At 47.6% G+C, this 20,538-nt stretch overlaps 1 protein-coding gene across 3 annotated transcripts in view; it reads right to left on the minus strand.

Annotated features, from left to right (window-relative positions):
• DPH6 (diphthamine biosynthesis 6) overlaps nt 1-20,538 on the minus strand; it is a 474,406-nt gene that overhangs the window by 278,375 nt on the left and 175,493 nt on the right. For all 3 annotated transcript variants that reach the window (XM_060262114.1, XM_060262113.1, XM_060262115.1), the window contains exon 10: nt 18,636-18,767. In XM_060262114.1, coding sequence (XP_060118097.1) covers nt 18,636-18,767 — 132 coding nt within the window. The remainder of the gene's footprint in view (nt 1-18,635; nt 18,768-20,538) is intronic.

Here is a 20,538-nt window from a genome sequence, read left to right on the forward strand (position 1 = left end):
CCCAATCTGAACGTGGCAGCCCCATTGCTGCCAGGGAGCATGAGGGTCGAGAGGGAACAGAGCACCGTACTCAGCATAAGGAGATTCCGCCCTCAGAAGGGACCTCTTCTTCAGTTGGTGAGCAGGTATCCTTTCACGCCAAGGAACCATCCCTAGGCAGGGAGAGAGGGGGAGTCTTGGTAGTTGGTGATTCGATCCTTAGGCAAGTAGACAGCTGGGTGGCAAAACCGCATACTGACTGTATGGTGACTTGCCTGCCTCGTGCGAAGGTAGCAGATATTACGCGTGTTGTACATAGGCTGATAGACAGTGCTGGGGAGGATCCAGTGGTCATGGTGCATGTTGGCACCAACGATGTGGGGAAATGCAGTTGTGAGGTCCTGGAGGAAAAATTTAGGCTGCTAGGCAGGAGACTTAAGGCCAGAACCTCCAAGGTAGCCTTCTTAGAAGTGCTACCTGTTACACATGCAGGACTGGAGAGACAGGCACAAATTAGAAGTCTCAATGTGTGGCTGAGATGATGGTGTAAGGAGGAAGGGTTTAAGTTTGTTAGGCACTGGGATGCTTTCTGGAACAAGCGAGAGCTGTACAAAAGAGAAGGTCTCCACTTGTCCCCAGATGGAACCAGGCTGCGAGTGCTTAAAATCAAAAAGGTGGCAGAGCACCTTTTTAAACTAAATCTTGGGGGAAAGCAGGCAGGAGATGAAATGTCTCTGGTTCAGGAGGACTCATCTCAAAGAGATGAAGGGTTAGCTGTTACTTTTCTACCGGGTAACAGATCAGAGTTGTCCACTGAGATGGTGACAAACAGTATGGCCTGTCTGCCAAAGTCTCGAGGCAGCAGGAAGAAGGTTGCGGGCCTAACTTGCCTGGGAAATTATAGATGCTTGCATACAAATGCTAGAAGTGTTCGAAGTAAAATTGGTGAGTTGGAATGTTTAGAGTTAGGGGAAAACATAGACGTTGTGGGAATTTCAGAAACTTGGTGGAATGAGGAGAATCAGTGGGACAAGGTGATTCCTGAATATAAGTTATATCGGAAGTATAGAGAGGGAAGGGTTGGAGGTGGCGTGGCACTGTATGTCAGAGAGGGTATAAAGTCCAGTCAGACTGAGGTCAGAGAATTAGATTCCCTTCTAGAAATGCTTTGGGTCGAAATTGAGGGCCCAAAAGGAAATTTAACTATGGGAGTTTGTTATCGCCCACCAAATCAAAAGATAGAGGATGATTATAATATGATGAAAGGATTAAAGATAGCGGCTAAATGTAAAAACTGTGTCGTAATAGGTGATTTTAACTACCCGCAGATTGATTGGGACAATATATGTTCTGGTCAAGAGAAAGAGATTGAGTTTCTAGATGCTCTCAATGACTGTGCTATGGAGTAGATGGTAAGATAACCTACTAGTGTTGGGGCGATCCTGGATTTGGTCCTAAGTAATGCCCAGGATTTGGTGAGAGATGTAAAAGTGATCGCACCACTTGGGAGCAGTGACCATAACGTTATTGATTTCACCATTTGTATAAATAAAGAGTTGCCCCAAAAGACCAGCACAACCACGTTTAACTTTAAAAGGGGTAAATTCTCTGAGATGAGGAGGCATGTGAAGAAGAAACTGAAATGAAAGGTAAATACAGTTAAAACCCTTGGGAAATCTTGAAGGCTATTTAAAACTACAATCCTAGAAGCTCAGATAAAATATATACCACAAGTTAGGAAAGGCACAAACAGGTATAAGAAAAGGCCTGCATGGCTAACAAACAAAGAAATGGAAGCTGTAAAAGGTAAGAAGGATTCCTTTAAGCGGTGGAAAGCTAGTCCAAGTGAGATTAATAAAAGGGAACACAGGCTGTGGCAAATCAAATGCAAGACTGTGTTCAGGCAGGCAAAAAGGGACTATGAGGAGCATATTGCAAAAAACATAAAGACCAACAATAAAAATTTCTTCAAATATATTCAAAGCAGGAAATCAGCCAGGGAGGGAGTGGGGCCTTTGGATAACCAAGGGGTAAAAGGATTACTGAAGGAGGATAGGGAAAGGGCTGAGAAGCTAGATGCATTTTTTGCCTCAGTCTTCACTGTGAAAGATGAGAAGTGTTTGCGCGCTCCAGAACCACTAATTTTGGAAGGGGTGTTGAAAGACCTGAGTCAGATTGAGGTGACAAAAGAGGAGGTCCTACAACTAATAGACAAATTAAAAACTAATAAGTCACCAGGTCCAGATGGTATACATCCAAGGGTTCTGAAAGAACTCAAAGATGAACTTCTGGATCTCCTGACAAAAATATGTAATCTTCCACTGAAATCTGCCTCCAATCCTGAGGACTGGAAGGTAGCAAATGTCATCCCCATCTTTAAAAAGGGTTCCAGAGGAGATCCGGGAAACTACAGGACAGTCAGTCTGATTTCAATACCGGGAAAGTTGGTAGAAACCATTATCAAGGACAGAATGAGTAGGCACATTGATGAACACAAGTTATTGAGGAAGACTCAGCATGGATTCTGTAAGGGAAGATCTTGCCTCACTAACCTGTTACTTTTCTTTGAGGGGGTGAACAAACATGTGGACAAAGGGGACCCAATAGGTGTTGTTTACCTTGACTTCCAGAAAGCTTTTGATAAAGTTCCTCATCAAAGGCTCCTTAGTAAGCTCGAGAGTCATGGAGTAAAAGGACAGGTCCTCTTGTGGATCAAAAACTGGCTAATTAATAGGAAGCGGAGAGTGAATATAAATGGGCAGTCTTCGCAGCGGAGGACGGTAAGCAGTGGGGTGCCGCAGGGCTCAGTACTGGGTCCCATGCTCTTTAACTTGTTCATTAATGATTTGGAGTTGGGAGTAAGCAGTGAAGTGGCCAGGTTTGCAGATGACACTAAATTGTTCAGAGTGGTGAGAACCAGAGAGGATTGTGAGGCACTCCAAAGGGATCTGTTGAGGCTGGGTGAGTGGGCGTCAATGTGGCAGATGAGGTTCAATGTGGCCAAGTGCAAAGTAATGCATATTGGGGCCAAAAATCCCAGAACCACACATAGCTGGTAGGCAGTGGCTCAGAATGCAAAATGCTACAGATTTAAGATCCAATGACAGAATAGTAAAATTATCTGGTAAGCAGGGGTTTAGAATGTAAAATGGTGCAAATATAAGATCCAATGACAGAATAGTAATTCATAGGGGTTTTTTTTACAATTCTCTCATTGGATCTTAAATCTGTAGCATTTTGCATTCTGAGCCACTGCTTATCAGCTATGTGTGGTTCTGCGCACTGTGCCGGATTCTTCGTCTGATGAAGTGCGCTTAGAGCACACAAAAGCTTACGTTCTGAATAAAACTAAGTTGGTCTTAAACTTGCAACTTGACTCCTATTTTGTTCTACTACTTCAGACCAACATGGCTGCCTACTTGGATCTATGTGATTTCCATGTGATTTTGTACTGTATCAAAAGGAGTATAGTGTCCAGATCACGCAAAGTGATGGTATCACTTTACTCTGCTCTGGTTATTCATCACCTGGAATACTGCTCTGGTTAGACTTCACCTGGAGTGTTCAGTTTTCAGCACCACTAAGAAGGATATAGAGAAGCTGGAATGTGTCCAGAGGAGGGCAACAAAGAAGGTGTGTGTGTGGGGGGGGAGGATCTAGAGACCAAGTCCTATGAGGAAAGATTGAAGGAGCTGGGTGTGTTTAGCTTGTAGAGGAGATGACTGAGAGATGATATGATCACCATCTTCAAGTACTTGAAGGGTTGTCGTATAGAGGATGGTGCAGAGTTGTTTTCAGTTGCCCCAGAAAGGCGGACCAGAGCTAACGGGTTGGAATTAAATTTAAAAAAAAAATCAGCTTAATATTAGGAAGAACTTCCTGAAAGTGGAACATGCTTCCTTGGGAGGTGGTGGGCTCTCCTTCTTTGAATTTTTTTAAACTGAGGCTAGATGGCCACCTACAAGCAATGCTAATTCTTTGAACTTAGGCAGATCACAAGGAGGAGGGCAGGAAGGGTTGCATCAGTGCTCAGTTCTCATGGCCCTTGCTTACACATCCAGGGAAATGCTGACTGCCACTTTGGGATCAGGCAGCAATTTTTCTCCAGGCCAGTTTGCCCAGGGAGGTTTTTTGGCATCTTCTGGGCATGGAAAAGGGTCACTGGGGTGTGTGTGTGGGGGGGAGATATTTGTGAATTTCCTGCATTGTGGAGGGAGGTTGGACTAGATGACCCTGGTGGCCCCTTCCAACTCTATGATTCTATGAAACGCTGTGGTAAATTCAAGTCCAAGATCATAATTGAATAAACCAGACTCCCCCTCCAAAAGGGCAATATTCTTAGGGCTTGTCAGCATTACCACTCAAAGAAAATTATGTTAACTTATGTAACTAGTATACAACATTTAATTGTCACACTTGAATCACAAAGAGCTCATGCATAGCCTTTGGCATTCAGTGTTGCTTTGCTTTATATCTGCAATGCTAGTTTTTTTGTGTGTGCATCTATTAGAAGATATGTATGAATAAATACATTTTGAAAATAACAAAACAGATATAGCACTGAACATTCTTTCTGCATTTTATAACCTAAAATACTGATTTGCCTCAATTACTATTGAGACTACTATGGCTATTGCATAGTCCGTTAGATGATCTTCAAGGGGCATTAAACCAACCAGTATTGCAACAGAGCTTGTAGTTCCTCTGTCTTCACAGTGTGGTGCAGAACAGGATGGAACAGTGAGCAGACAGCAGGTACTGCTTTCCCGAGAGGGAGGAGGGACTTAACATGTTCCTGAAGAGTCTCAGAAATGTTTTGGCAAAGAAACATGTGGCAGTTTTTTTCAGATGACAGGGCCATAATTCATTAAACATCCCCATTCCCGTGCTCAAAAGAAATAGCCACAGAAAGTGCAAGTATTACCTGGGACAAAAATGCTAGCGGTTTGCCAGATATGGAAAACAATGTTTTAAATGTAAGTAATCTGCCAAAAACAGCAGGTATCTTGCTGCTGGCCAGTGACACAACCACTATTTTTTTAAAAAAAATTATAATGGACAGAAAGGCAAAAGCATATACTTACAAGGATTGACTGAGGTCCATGAAAACATAACAAGAACCAAGTAAATGTTACAGAGCCCCATTGCTTCAATTTACATATTATGCCCCAAAAGATTTATGCTGAACATTGCCGCTCTCACCTACAAGTCTGATTACAGCCTCCTTGCTGATTTCTAGGCTGTTAAGACCTAGCTTAAGGGTCCTTCAGAAAGCAGGCCTACCTTTTGCTTCTCAAAACTGCCAGCACTTCTTTAGCATTCAGTATTCAGTCATGAACTCAGCTGCATGAGCCAAATGTTAAGATTTTATGAGCCAATGCATCAAAAAATTCGTGAACAAGAATACAATCTTCCTATTGCAGCCTCAGAGAGCAATTTCCATTTTTATGAATGAAAAAGATGCCTGCATAAACATTCCTTTATTTAAAAGTGCAAAATGAGGAAAGATGCAAAACAAAATGGAAGCATTTTGTTTTATATGTCAATATCTTGTAAGGATTTGATAGTACAAAATCCAGCTACCATCATTCCCAAGATAGCAATTCGTTTCTTGCATTAAGTACATAAATGAGATTTAGAACCACTGACCTAATCCTAGATGCCAAAATGTACCACAGAAACAGCTTTCTGGAGGACTTAATTTAAAATTATGGTGATAAAGGCAGTTTAGCTAGCAGAAAGCACACACAGGTGGGAGTACACACAGAGAAAAATAGAGGTATGGAAACAACTCCATTGTCTTTTAATAAATATGCAATGAAGAATGGAACAGCATATTTGCCTGATTGCAACTGCTTAAAAAGAATTATTCACATATTCTGCTACCAAACATTATGTATTAAAATTGCCAGTTTTCGCATCATTATTTTAAGACAAGTTATCCTGGATAGCAAATTTAGCAATCCTTTACAATAATGAGATTTTAGCATGAAAGCCAAAGCTATAATCCAATTAATTTTTTGAAAAACAAATTGCTTAATTAAATGCATTTAAATCATTTGATTGATTAAAATTTGCATAATTTGCAGAATGAGGGGTCACTAATTCTCATGAGCCCACCCCAGTCTCCTCCAGCCTGTTACCCAGCAGAGGAAAAACAGGTTGCTTACTGTCATGGGTGCTGGGGACCATGCAGAGGAAGTTGAGCCTGCAGAAGAAACTGTGCCCCTGCCACCTGCACCAGTGCCCCTGCCTCCTGCTGGAGAAGATCTCAGCCCCCCTGCCTCGCCCTCTCGGGTGGCGCGTGTGCGTGACCGCCTCCGTCAGGACCTCAGGGATCGGAGGAGGGCGGCACGCTCACAAGCAAGATGCTCCCTGAGCCCTGAGTTTTGAGAGGATTCTGGCCCTTCCAAGAGCAAGGATGCTTGAGTTGTAACAGGATCCTGGCTGCCTCTCTGAGCCAGCAATTAGCCCAAATGGGCAACAGCCAGCAGAGGGCTATATAGCCGTAGGCTTTGGGAGGAGGCTTTGTGGAAGCAACTAGTTATCTCCCTGACGTTCTAGCATCCACTCCGGCTTGACTTTGGTTTCTGGACTCCCTGACTTTGGCTTGTGACTTCTGGACTCCCTGACCTCGGCTTCTGGACCTCGGACCTGCGATACTTGTACAGTGATTCGGATTTGGCGCCTCGGACCCTCCTGCTTACTGGCTACAGACCTTGGACTGCCCCTGGACTTTGCCTGACCCGGCCCCAGCCGTGACACTTACCTGTAACTGATGATCTTCGAGTGGTCATCTGTGCATTCACACTCATGAGATAGAGCGCCTGCGTTGATCCCCGGATCAGTACCTAAAAAGCCCGGGATTTTTCGCGCTCGGCCCCAGTGAGCATGCGCAGAAGCCCCAGTACGCATGCTCACAAGGACCAGCGTGAGGATCCTGCCAATTCCTTCCTGACTGCTGGAAGTTCCTAAAATAGGGAGACTGTCAGCAGTGGGGAAGGTGGGCAGGTAGTGTGAATGCACAGATGACCACTCGAAGATCATCAGTTACAGGTAAGCAACTATCTTCTTCGTGGTCTCTGTGGCTCACACTCATGGGAGATTAGCAAGCCAAACATACCTGGAGGTGGGAGTAGATGGTCAACCAGAAGAGACAGCTTGCAGCACTACAGCTCCCAATCCAGTCCTCTGCTGAGTATGCACATCCAAAGCATAATGCTTCATGAAGGCATGAGGAAAGGACCACGTGGCTGCCTTGCAAACATCCGTCAAGGATACACCCTTCAGGAATACCACTGACGTTGCCATAGCCCTTGTCAAGTGCCCTTGGACGGGCCCAGGCAATGGCCTTTTTGCTAGAAGGTAACAAAGTCTGATAGTCTCAGTAAGCCACTTTAAGAGTCTCTGTGAAGAGATTTTGGAGCCCAACCGAGGAGCAGCGTAGGACACAAAAAAATGTGGGTCCTTTCAGAAGCTCTTCGAGCGACTCAAATAGAAAAGCAGTGCACGCTTCACATCTAGTGCATGCAGCTGCCGCTCCTCGTCAGAGGTAGGCATTGGGTAAAACGTGGGAAGCCAGACATCCAAATTGAGGTGAAACTGGGAAACCACCTTAGGGAGAAATGAAACATCTGGAGCCAAAGACACCCCTGACTCATGAAAGACTAAGTAAGGGTGGTTGCAACGCATAGCCATGAGTTCTCCCACCCTTCGCGCTGACATAATCGCAACCAAAAATGCAGTCTAAAGCAGTTGTAGGGAACAGGTCGCCATTGGTTCAAAGGGTCGCCTAGTCAGCCTATCCAGGACTAAAGGCAAATCCCACAACTGTGGAGGTGATCTCATGGGAGGATGCAGCATGAGAAGTCCCTTCAGAAACTGTTTCAAGTGAGGATGCGCAAATATTGAATGCCCCTCAATTGGTTCATGCTCGGCAGACATAGCCGACAAATAAACCTTCACTGAGGAAAAGGCGAGGCCAGAATTAACCAGAGATAAAAGAAAATCAAAAATCACAGGTAAACCCGCCAACCGGAGTGGCACATCAGTAGCAGACAAGAACTGGACGAACTTAGCCCATTTTATCACATAAGAGCGTCTAGTAGACAACTTCCTGCTGTTCAGAAGAACTTGCTGGGCCCTATCTGAGAACCCTCAGGGTCGATGAACCAGGCCGTCAACTTCAAGTGAGGCATGTTGTGGTGGAGTACTTGGTCTTCTTGGGCCGACAGGGGATCTGGCTCCGCTGGGAAGTGATGGAAAACTCCCTGCGTGAGTTTGAGCAGGATTGGAAACCAGTTCTGCTGAGGCCACTATGGCGCTACCAGAATGCACCTCGCCTGCTCCCTCTGAAACTTGTTGACTACCTTTGTAAGTAGTGGAAGAGGTGGAAACATGTAAAGAAAAAGACCTTTCCAAGCGAACAGAAGACCATCCCCCAAAGACATTGGGTCCAACCCTCCCCTGGTGCAAAACAAGGGACACTTCCGATTCAGAGCCGTTGCGAAAACATCGATCTGGGGATAGCCCCATTGCCGAAACACTGGTTGGAGAAAGCACCATTGCATTTCCCATTCATGGGGAGACGCGGCTCCCCTGCTCAGGGAATCCGATTGCAGGTTGAGCACCCCAGGAAGATGAAAAACCTTCACAAAGATGTCCAGCTCCAGGTACTCCGTCCCCATCTCCATCGCTAGGGCACAAAGTCTGCGAGAGACCATCCTGCCCTGCCAGTTGACATAGCAAAGGGCTGTGGTATTGTCCATAAGCACTGCTACAGCTTTCCCTACAATCAAGGGATGAAAAGACCGAAGAGCAAAATGGATTGCTAGAAGTTCCAGATAGTTTATGTGGCAATAGGTCACAGGTAATGGCCAAGATCCCTCCACACACAGATTGTTCATGTGGGCACCCCATCCCCACAGGGAAGTGTCCGTAGTTATCGTAACTGTTGTGATAGGTCAATGGAAGGGTGCTCCCTGACCTATATTATCTATTGAAGTCCACCATTCTAAGGACTGTAGGACAGAGGGAGGAACTGTGAACTTCTTTCGCGGGGAATCCTGTAGAGGGCGAAATCTCTTGAGGAACCAAACTTGGAGTACTTGCATGTGGAGCTTTGTAAACACTAATAGGTTGGTGGTCGCTGCCATCAGGCCCAACAACCTCTGTGGCTGTTGTGTCGTGCCCCACCTCCTGCGTTGGAGGAGATGGATGCGGATTATAATGTCCATTGTTCTCTGCTGGGGTAGAAATGCACAATGTAGGTTCGTGTCTAGAAGGGCCCCTATAAACTGAACTTTCCTTGATGGAAGCAAATGTGACTTTTTGTGTTTACCTGCAGGCCGAGGGTTTGAAGGAGCCAAAGAGTTATGGAAATATGGCAGGACAGACAATCTTCCGAATCCGCCACCAGGAGACAATAATCTATATATGGAAAGATGACTATACCTTGAAGCCTCAGATATGCAGCCACCACACTCATCATCTTGGTGAACACCTGCAGCACAGTGCACAGCCCGAACGGAAGAGCTTTGTACTGAAAGTGGTTGGGGCCGATTGCAAATCTGAGGTACTGTCTGCAGGATGGATGGATGCTGACATGGAAGTAGGCATCCTTCAAGTCCAGGGTGGCCAACCAGTCCTCTTGGCAGATGAGAGGGAGAATTGTTTATAGAGTGGACATCCGAAATTTCTGGTACACGATGAATTTGTTCAAGTTTCATAAGTCCATAACTGGTCTCAGTCTACCATCCCGTTTGGAGATCAGGAAATACCAGGAGTAGAACTCCCTGCTCTTGTCTGTTGAAGGAACCAGTTCTATGGCTTGTTTCTCCAACAGGTTGTGCACTTCCTCTACCAGAGGAGGGGAGGGAGGTGCCCTGAGCCTGCCTTTGGCGGGGGAGGGCAGGATATAAAAATAAATTCATTATTATTAATAATATTATTATTATTATTATCTTCTGAACAAACTCTATCATGTACCCCTTTTCTCTAATGCGGAGGATCCATTTGTCTATGGATATGGACTCCCATGCAGGTAAGTAGGGGTGAAGGCGGGTGGGTCCAGAAGTGGGAGGGAGGAACGTGGTTGGCAGGGCAGGAAAGTCAAAGGCCCTGCTTCGGGGCACGGGACCCTTTGGACTTGTTTGAGTTATTCGAAGCTAAAGTAAACTTTGATTTGTTGTTTCCCCGATAGGGTGACCTGCTACCAGTTTGTGAAGAACGAGGACTCCAGGATTGGTCAGGTGAGTATTTTTGATAAGGTCTCTTAGGCCAAGGCTTCTGCCATGGCTTAGATTTTCTAGGATGAGAAGAAGCAGGCACCCCAAGATTCCGGGAGGTTTTAATACTCTTGTCCATTTCTTGCAGGACACTGTCATTGGTGGAACTAAATAGACCTTCTCCCTCAAAGGGAAGGTCTCCACATAGGCTCTGGTATCTGGCTGAAGGGCGGTTGAAGCAACCAGGAGTGGCGGCACAGCGAGATGGCAGAGGTGAGTGTCTTGGCCGAAACGTCCACCATGTGTTTGAAGGCCGCTAACTGCTATTTAGCTAAGGCAAATCCTTCTCTTTGCAACTTCTTTGCTAAAGATCGCTTATCCTCCTGCAGAGAGTACAGTATGGGTGTAAGTTGTTCCCAAAGACAGTACTGATAATGCGCCATACAGGCCGCATAATTAGAGATCTTCACCCCTAAAGCCCCAGCAAAGTAGAAGCGTCTACCAGCATTGTCTATCTTTTCCCCTTCCTTATATGGAGGGGTAGAATGGGTTTTGCAAGCCTTCGATGATGAGGAGACCACCACCGAGTTAGGCTTGGGATGGGTAAAGAGAAACTCAACTTCAGATTCCTGGATCAGGTACATGTGATCTAAGTGGCGTGAGGAGATTGATGTGGATGCAGGCTTCAGTTAGGGCTCCTTGACCGCTTGTAAGATGACTTTGGTGACAGGGAGAGCGACCGCTGTTGACGTGTCCCACTGCATAATGTCAAATACTGTGCCGTCAATAACGGGCTGCGGCTGCAGCATCATAAGGGAGAGAGATTGTGCCATGCACTTGATTAGGTCCCCATAAGATCTGAGGTCTTCCGAAGGGGATATAGGCAGGTCATCTGCGATATGAAATCCATGTGATGGCTCAGCTTGTGTCTTATCTAGATCCTCCACCTCGACATCGGAATCCGACGTCGAAGATGCCTCTCTCACGTCAGAATGCTCCAAAAGCTGCGGAGTAGAAGCGCACTCCAAAGGATGTATCGATACCGATGGGGCTGCCTGAGAGTCTCCAGTCTTCTCTTTGTGTCTCTCTGGAGGAATCGCTACTGACGCCGAAGGAATATGATGTACCAGTGAATGGTGCAAAAGTCTCGAATGGGAAGCTTCTGAGCGCTGATCCCATTCCGGTGAGTCACGAGGAGGATACCATGGGTAAGGCGAATGGTAAGGGTAGCCCCATACGAGTAAGGACATGAACGCTGGTCCCACATCGGAGATGGTGGAAGTCTACGGAGAAGAGCTGTCGACTCTACCTCTCTATCCCGCAGATGTCCCTTATCCAGCCGGAGTGGGGCAGCGGCTCAGTCGATGCAGATGCCTCTAGCTCCTATACCGAACTGCTATCGCTCCGCCAGCGCGAGCCTGACTGGGAGGAAGGTGTTTGCTGGGTCAAGTTGATCTCTTGCTCCGATCTCGAAAGACAGATCAGTTGCAATCCAAGTCTCCCCAACACTGATAAGCTTTTCCGGCTACTGGGTGAAGCTAGCAGTTTCCACAGTGGAGCAGCTTGCGCCAACACTGGATTCAGTGTCAAAGCATCCTGGCATGGGGAAGGAGTGCGAGAAAGTCTGTCCTGTCTCTTGCACTTCTCCTTTGACTTGTGCTTCTTTGGGATCGACTGTTTGATCCCTGAATCGTCCTGATGCTTTTTAGTCAGGGTAGATTCCACTGGGGTGTCGGCTGCCCACTTAATGGCCCAGTCGCGGTCGGAAAGTGTAGCCGCTGATGACTCGACCGAAGGCCCCGTCGACACTGCGACCGTGGGCTACTTCGATTCGCCTGTCGATGCCGAAAGGTCCGATGCCATTTTTGGCGGTAGGAGAGCCAATTCGACTAAGGCCGTTGACAATCTTGCTGCTTGATTTTTCATCTGTTTGGAAAATTTCAAGCAATGCAGGCACGAGTCAACGCGGTGTTCCTCACCCAAGCACAGAGGGCAAAAGGAATGGCCGTCTGGGGGAGCAATCTTACTTCCACACTTCGGGCACCGCTTGAAGAACCCCCAACATTTTCCCATAGGAAGCAGGAACGGAGCGGTGAAGGGTGTGGGTGCCTCTAGGGCAAAAGTCCAACCAAGAGTCATAACAATTTTTTTTTTTAATAACAAAGTCCGGAAGAACTAAAGAAGGCCAATGGGCCGAGGAAAAACCGAGAGAAAGAAAACCGGGAAGAAAAAAACGGTAAGTACCGACCGGAGTACTGAAGGAGATCCTTTCAATGTGGCGGTAAAGAAGGAACTGGCAGAATCCTCGTGCTGGTCCTTGTGAGCATGCATACTGGGGCTTCTGTGCATGCTCACTGGGGCCAAGCGCAAAAAATCCCGGGCTTTTTAGGTACCGATCCGGGGATCGGCGCAGGTGCTCTATCCCATGAGTGTGAGGCACAGAGACTACAAAGAAGATCAGCTACTTGCTAGTGCCCTGAAGGCTCCTTGAACAACAATGGTCTCAGTCAAGAGGCCCCCAGGAGATGGAGTGGCAAACGAAGGGATAGCTTTCTGGCTGCCACGATCTCAGGCAGCTGTTAGGCAGTCAGGAAGGGATATGGGTAGCATACTTTATCAGGGGGAGTGGGCTACTACCTGGATGCTACTAGCCCTTTTAAACTTCCAGAACAACAGAACACACTTCTTTACTGCATCCCAGTTTTCTTTTCCAAGAACGCTGGGAGCAGCTTGGCTGGATGCTGAAATTCTATATAAAATATTTTAAAATAAATAAATAACCAAAGAGGCTGAAGAGGAACGACCCTTGGCACTTACCATGAGGGGTCCTTCTCCTAAGAGGACAGGAGGACATCTTGGGTGTTTTCCCACCGTCCAATCAGGGAGGCAGGAATCTAAAAGATCTTCCTCTTCCTGTGGCTGTGGGAACCACCCCTCAGTTCAGGTGACTCTGAGAAGCAGTAAGACGTCTAACAAGGAAAAAACTCATGCAAATAGTTAACAGGCTGTCAGCAGCAACTGCCCTAACATGGCAGGCTGGCAACCAGGGTAAACCCTAATAGGGGGACAGAAAAGATAAACAGGCCAATAGGCAATAGACATTAGTGATAAGGAGTTCCAGGTGCAGGTTGTAGAACGAGAAATATGAACAGACTGCCCAAGATAGGGCGATAGACAGGAGGGCAAGATGTCCTCCTGTCCTCTTAGGAGAAGGACCCCCCACGGTAAGTGCCAAGGGTCGTTCTCCCTAAGAGGCGAAGGACATCTTGGGTGCTCCCAGAGCAGTATGTTAATCAGGGTGGGGTCGCCCTACTCGGGCAGGACATGTTGAAGGATTCGTCTGCCAAAGGCCGCATCTGCTGAAGCGTAGGTATTCAGTTTATAGTGACGAATAAAGGTGGATATAGACAACCATGTAGCTGCTTTGCACACCTCCTCGACCGAGGCATTCTTATTAAAGGCTGCGTTGGCGGCCGCGCTTCTGGTCAAATGTGCTGTGATCCCTGGTGGAACAGTGCAGTACAAGGTGCAGTGCCTTGTACGCTTCCGTTATGCACTGCTTGATGGCATAACTGATGGCCGACTTGGACATCTTCTGGCCCATTCTGGGCTCTGCTACGTTGACAAACATGGCATCAGACTTATGAAAGGCCTCTGTCCTAATTAGGTAGATCTTGATTGCCCTGCGTACGTCCAGAGTATGCCACGTGCACTCCTTCGGGTGCTTAGGATCCGGGCAAAAGGAAGGCAGGTTGATTTCTTGGCTTTGGTGGAACCTAGATGATATCTTCGGTCAGAAGGTAGGATCCGGATAGAGAACAACCTTGTCCTTGTGAAATACGCATAGCTCTTTCTTGACCGACAGGACACCGATTTCGGAGACCCTTCTGGCTGAGGTTATTGCAACTAGAAATATCGTCTTCATGCGCATTACCCTTAAGGGCACCGACATTAATGGCTCGAAGGGTGACTAGTTAGGGCCGAAAGCACCGTATTCAGTCTCCAAGTGGGGAAGCGGTGAGCTTGTGGTGGAGAACTCAAGGAAGCCCCTCTAAGGAACCGCCGGATGTGTGGGTGAGATGGCAGATGAACGCCATCTACCTGTTGGAGCACTGAAGACAGGGTTGCGACCTGACGCCTGAGGGTAGCTGGCTTCAGTCCAGATTGGAGTCCATCCTGAAGGAATTGAAGGATCCTAGGTACAGTAGGTTGCAACGGATCCACGTCCTTTCTCCTGCACCACCTGTGAAAGGCCTTTCAGGATACGTTATAGATCCGCGTGGTGGATTCTTTTCTGGAGGCCAGAATTATATTGGTCACTTCACTAGTATAGCCTAGGTCTAACAACGATCTCCTCTCAACCTCCACGCGGTCAGACTCAGCCATTCTGGATGGGGGTGCCATACTGGTCCCTGCGATAGCATGTCTGGTCGAACTGGTAGGCGGAGGGGTTCTTCTATAGACATCTGCTGAATTGAAGAGAACCAGGGACGACGAGGCCACCAGGGTGCAACTAGTACGACCTCGGCCCCCAGCAGGCTGATCTTCCTGAGCAGCTTCGGGATGACCGGAATCGGAGGAAAGGCGTAGAGAAGGTCTTGCGGCCATGGGGATGTTAAGGCGTCTGTGGCCTCGCCCGACTGTGGTAGTACCTTGTGAAGAACCGAGGGAGCTGGTGATTCTGGTGAGATGCAAAAAGATCCAGTGCGGATGGGCCGAAGTAGTCCACTATCTTCAGAAACAGAGCCTTGTTGAGAGACCACTCCCCTGCCTGAATGCTCTCCCGACTGAGCCAGTCTGCTTTGACATTGCAGGACCCCTTGATGTGCTCTGCTCTTATTGATTTCAGGTGGAGTTCTGCCCATTCGAACAACTTCGCAGCCTCCTTGTGGAGGGAACTGGACCTGGACCCCTTTTGATTGTTTAGGTAGGCTTTCGCTGCTATATTGTCCGTTCTCACTAGCACATGTTGTCCCGACACTTGGTCCTGAAAGTGAAGCAGCGCCAAACGAATGGCCCGGAGTTCCAGGAGGTTGATCGGAAGGGTTGACTCCTTGGTCGACCACTGGCCCTGCGTGGGAATCTCATTGAGGGTCACTCCCCAACCCGAGAGGCTGGCATCTGAGAACAGTTGTAACTCTCCCTCTGTGGCGTAGATTCTCCCCTGACGCAGGTTGGTGGTCTTGGTCCACCACAGCAGACTCTCCTTGACCTTCATAGGCACCGGGAGTGAGATGGAGTGCCTCTCCATGATCTGGAGTTGGTAGGGACGCAGAAACATTTGTAGCTGCCTGGTATGATGACGACCCCACTGCAGCGCCTCGAGATTGGACATCAGGAGGCCCATAAGCCTTGCTAGCGTCAGGAGCGTCGACGATGATCCCTGAATCACCTGCTGCACTAGCATCCTGGTCTTTCAGATCTTGTCTTCCGGGAGGAATATAGAGTCCAAGTTCGTGTCGATTATCATGCCTAGGTGTTCCAGTCTCTGAGTCGGGTGCAGTTGGCTTTTGGGCAGATTTATTAAGAACCCGTGTTGTTGAAGGCAGTTGACAGTGCGCTGGACGTCCAGTTCTGCATCCCTTCTCGACGACAATCTTATCAACATGTCGTCAAGATACGGGTGCACGTGAATTTCCCTCTGCCTGAGGTGAGCTATCAGATTCACCAGGACCTTGGTGAACACCTGCGGCGCCGTCGCAAGACCGAATGGAAGGGCCCTGAATTGGTAGTGTGACCCGTTCACACAAAACCGGAGAAATCTGCGATGTGCGGGTAGGATCGGGATATGCAGATAGGCCTCTGTTAGATCCAGTGACGACATGTAATCCCGATGATGCAGGGTTTCTGTTATCGACTTGATGGACTCCATTCTGAAGTGCCGGAGTTTGATATTCCTGTTCAGGAATTTTAAGTCCAAAATCGCCCTCCAGTCCCCGTTCCTTTTGGGAATTGTGAAGAAGATCGAATAAACTCCTTGATATCTCTGTTTCAGAGGGACCTGTTCTATAGCTGCAATCTCTAAAAGGTGGTGTACCACTTTGAGGGTGACGTCTCTCCGTCCCAGGTTCGAGCGAAGAGGGGAAATAACGAAGCGATCTGGGGGTGAACGTTTGAACTCTATCGGGTAACCCCGAGAAACAATGTCCAGAGTCCAAGAATCTGCCTGCGACTCCCTCCAGGCTTGGTGGAAGTGTAGCAGGCGGCCCCCTACTGGGATGTGTTCCCAGTCATGCCTTACTGGGCTTGGGGCCCTTCTCGAACTTATCTGATCGATTCGGCTGGTTCCTCTGGAATCGGGAGTTGGAGAAATTTTTGTGAAAATTTTGCTTGGGTTGGTCCCAGGATGGTCTTCTGTACTCTTGTTTTGGTTTGGAGAAGCTGGCTGGGGTACAAAAGGAGCCGAACCCCCGTCTGTCAGGACGTCTCAGAAATTTTGGCATGGCCTTCTTTTTGTCCCGCGTCTCCACCAGGATCTTCTCCAGGGAGTCTCCGAATAGCTTCTCTCCTTGAAAGGGGTAACCTGAAACAATTGACTTTGGGTGGGTGTCAGCTGGTCAGGCCCTCAGCCATAGGCCCCTTCTCGCTACAGTGTTAGCTGCCATCGCCCTGGCGGAGAAAGTGAGAGTGTCCAGGGAGGCATCCGCTGAGAACTCAGCCGCCCGCAGGAGTCTGCTGGTGCCCTCCAGAACCCTCTTATCTGCATCTGGTAAGAGTTGTGTTAAGCGTCTGACCCACACTATCGCTGCTCTGGCCACTATAGAACTAGAGGCAGCTGCCTTGATGGCCAAGGCCGTAGCTTTGTGGCTCCTCTTCGAGGCTAGGTCAATTTTTCTGTCCCAGCTGTCACGGACTGAACCCTGGCCGTCCTCAGCTAGCAACCCCTGGGACTGTAGGGCTGCAACTGGAGCATCCACCAGGGGTACCTGTAACATGTCGTTAGCAAAGGAGGGGAGCTCATACAACTTTTTGATGGAGTTGGGAACCTGCTTGCTGACACTTGGTTTGGCCCATTCTGATTTTAATTGGCGTTCAAAGAATTCTGGGAAGGGGAAGACCTTGTCCGAGGGCCGGTACCTCGGGAAGAACTCTGTGTTCCCCTTGGGCTTGTTTTTGGGGTTAGTCAGGGGACTAGTCGCCTCCTGTTCTTCGGGCGACCCCTGAAGGTCCAGGGCAGCTAGCACTTTGGAAAGGAGAGTTTGGAACTCCTCTGGCTTGAAAAAGCGTGAGGAGGGTTCTGGCACAGTAGTACCTTCTATTTCTTCGTCTGAGAGAAACTCGCCCTCCTCCTGCTCTCCCTCATAAGACTCCTCTGATTGGGACCTCTCGCCCTCCAGGAAGTCACTGGCTAAGGAACCCCTTGGGGCCTTAGAATGGCCCCTGGATCTCTTGGGTGATGGGGACCTGGAGGAGGAACGAGGGCTAGGGGACCTTGGCCTCTTGTGGGTGGCTGCCATAACTGCAGCCCCCACAGTCTGTCTTATCGTGTCTAAAAACTCTGTAAGCAAAGAAGGTCCCATAGTGGGTAAGTTACCAGAGCCCCTCTGGGGCTGGTAGGTCTGCGGCGCTTCCTGGGACGGCTGGTCATCAACGGAGCTAAGGTCTCCCGGCTGGAGGTTGGCATCCGTGGTCCCCCGCCGCTGGAGGCTGCCAGGTTGTTGGTCTGCCTCCCTTCGCGCCTTTTTGCGCCGTTCAAAATGGCCATCGTGGCCGGGCCGCAGCTCTGAGGAAGCCTCCTCGGCTGCTGAAGAGGACCAGCGCCGCTTCCTTTCATTTCTTCTGCCCCTACAGGGCACGTTGCCAACAGCCGAGGCAAGCCCCAAGGTCATGCCGGCTCCGGGAAGCGGCCTTTCAGCCCCATGCGATGCGGCGGGAGCCAAGTCGTCCTCCAGGAAGAAGTCCCTCCCCCGACGTGCCATCCGGCTCCTCTTCACGCCGCGGTTTGAACTTCGGCTCGAGGTTGCCGCGGCGCCGCTCCTCTCGCAGAGAGAGATGAGAGGGCGGGGGAGTAGAAAGGCAAAGAACAGCTGGCCAAAGAAGGTTGCAGGCTTCAGATGAGGAAGAAAAGGAATATTTCAAGGTAGGAAGAAGAAGAAATGGATAGAAAAAAGTTCCCAAATAGTCTATACTCAAAAAAGAATAGGAGCCTATTCTCAGCACTTGCTCTCCCTGTTGAGGCAGGAACAGAACTGAGGGGTGGTTCCCACAGCCACAGGAAGAGGAAGATCTTTTAGATTCCTGCCTCCCTGATTGGACGGTGGGAAAACACCCAAGATGTCCTCCGCCTCTTAGGGAGAACAGCTAATGGTTTAAAAACTGTATCCAAGTCTTTTAATTGATTAATCACACCATTTCTTGATTAAAATCTCGAGGCCTTATTAATATACATTCTGTGCATCATACAGCATTTCTAAAGACCACACAAGCTACCTTGGAGTGATGAAAAGATATCTTTAGCCAGATCTTCCACTCTTAAGCTTTCCGGTGGATGAAAACAAGCACTGATATTGGATAGCCACTGGTAACCTTTCAGGGACTTCCCTGAACATTCCAGTGTCTTACCTGCAAAAATAAAGCATGTGTTCTCATAAGCACACATTGTTTCAATTACTTAGGCATACATATAAAAAACAAAGCCAGAGCTGTATTAAGATTTTAGATTTACTGAACATCAGTCAAACAAGTACTCCAGATATGGCAATGGAGCCAAAAAAAATTTCAACAGAGTGAATGGAAGGATAGATCTACATACTCTCCCAGTGCATCCCCATGAAAAGCCATGCCTGAGGATCAGGGGAACCCTCTGGAACGGAGTGCAATGTGATGGTGGTGGGGAACTCCAGCAAGAAAGGAGAATTTGGAAAAATTACCCTCCTCCCCTGTAACTCTCACACCATTCATAGAAGAATAAGTGCAAGAGCAGATGACAGCTACAAAGTTTCTGAGGGTCTGCAACAATGTTCCCTCTAAGTTGCAGAGTCTTCTACTTCCTGAGCTACTGGCATTACAGTTGTGAACTACTGGCATTAAAGTTGTGAGCTACTGCATAAATTATTATGCTCTGGGGTCATCGTTCCTGAGCTAAGACAAAAATGTGAGAGCTGGAGGCTAAAAATTTGTGAGCTAGCTCACGCTAACTCAGCTTAGAGGGAACACTTGTCTGTAGTGAGAATGGGAATGGGGATATTTTCCATTAAACTCAATCCACTCACAGCTGGCTGTAACCAACCCAGAGTACAGAGCTTTCTATACTTGAGCACTTCCAGCTGAATTGCAGACACACATGTATAGGAATGGGGTGGGGGGGGAATAGTGTTCTGCAATTTACATTAACCATGGTTCTGAACTGAACTTCACTGAACACAGAGTATGATGTATGACATGATAAGTGATAATGACAGTTGTTCATGGCTATACATTGCCCACCTTGGCCTTTCAATATTGATTGTTAAAAAAAAGCCACCTTTGTTCAGCTTCAACAAGCCTTCATTCCTCTGTGCAGTGTTTCACTGAAATAAATAGGACTTCTCAGAATAGAGTAGGATCTAGTGTGAATTCATCCAGATAAATAAGATCTGCAGCCCTACAGCTCAAATTTAAAGAGGCCCAAGAATATCACTGGGGAGGAGATCAACATTGGAAAGCTATAATACTTATTAACCCTAATGGGAATTATATGTCTGAATCTTCCATCCATGCAGAGGAGAGTCATTAGAGTCCAAAAGTGAAAGCCTTGAACTTAACTTCTGAGCTAAGAAAAATGCTGACATATTTAATGGAATTCTGAAGGCAGATTTAAAGGCAAACAAACAAACAAAAAGATCATAAGCCTTCTACTGCATAATTCAAAGTTGGCAAAAAGGTACATTTTCAATAAAGTTAAAATGTTGTTGATATTGTAGATGTCATTAAAATGTGACATCTTGAGGATAACATTAACCATAAAAACCTTTTTCTCATCCCCTTACACTGAGTTGGGATTCTATAACATGAGAATAGAAAGCATCTGCAGAGATAAATCCTCCCTTCCTGTATAGCAGTCTTTTTAAACAAAAAAAAAACCCTGAAGCTAGAGCTTAAAGAGACCTCGGACCAAATGCTACAAGGTGTAGAGGCTGCAGTAATGGGATGTGTGTGTGTGTGGAGAATCTAGAAATATTATTTCTCTTTCTTTGCACAAATGGAAATTTTGCTGCAGTATACTTCCTGTGCCAGCAAAAGGTGGGGGAAATTTTGCCCAATTACTTATTATAGCCCCCATACCTCATGGAGTCTGACCAAGAGTCTCCCCAGCATTAGCTTTTTAGGAGCCTTAGAGGATGGGGAAAGGGAG

This window comes from Heteronotia binoei, chromosome 21 (genome assembly GCF_032191835.1).
Source record: "Heteronotia binoei isolate CCM8104 ecotype False Entrance Well chromosome 21, APGP_CSIRO_Hbin_v1, whole genome shotgun sequence".
Taxonomy (NCBI): Eukaryota; Metazoa; Chordata; class Lepidosauria; order Squamata; family Gekkonidae; genus Heteronotia; species Heteronotia binoei.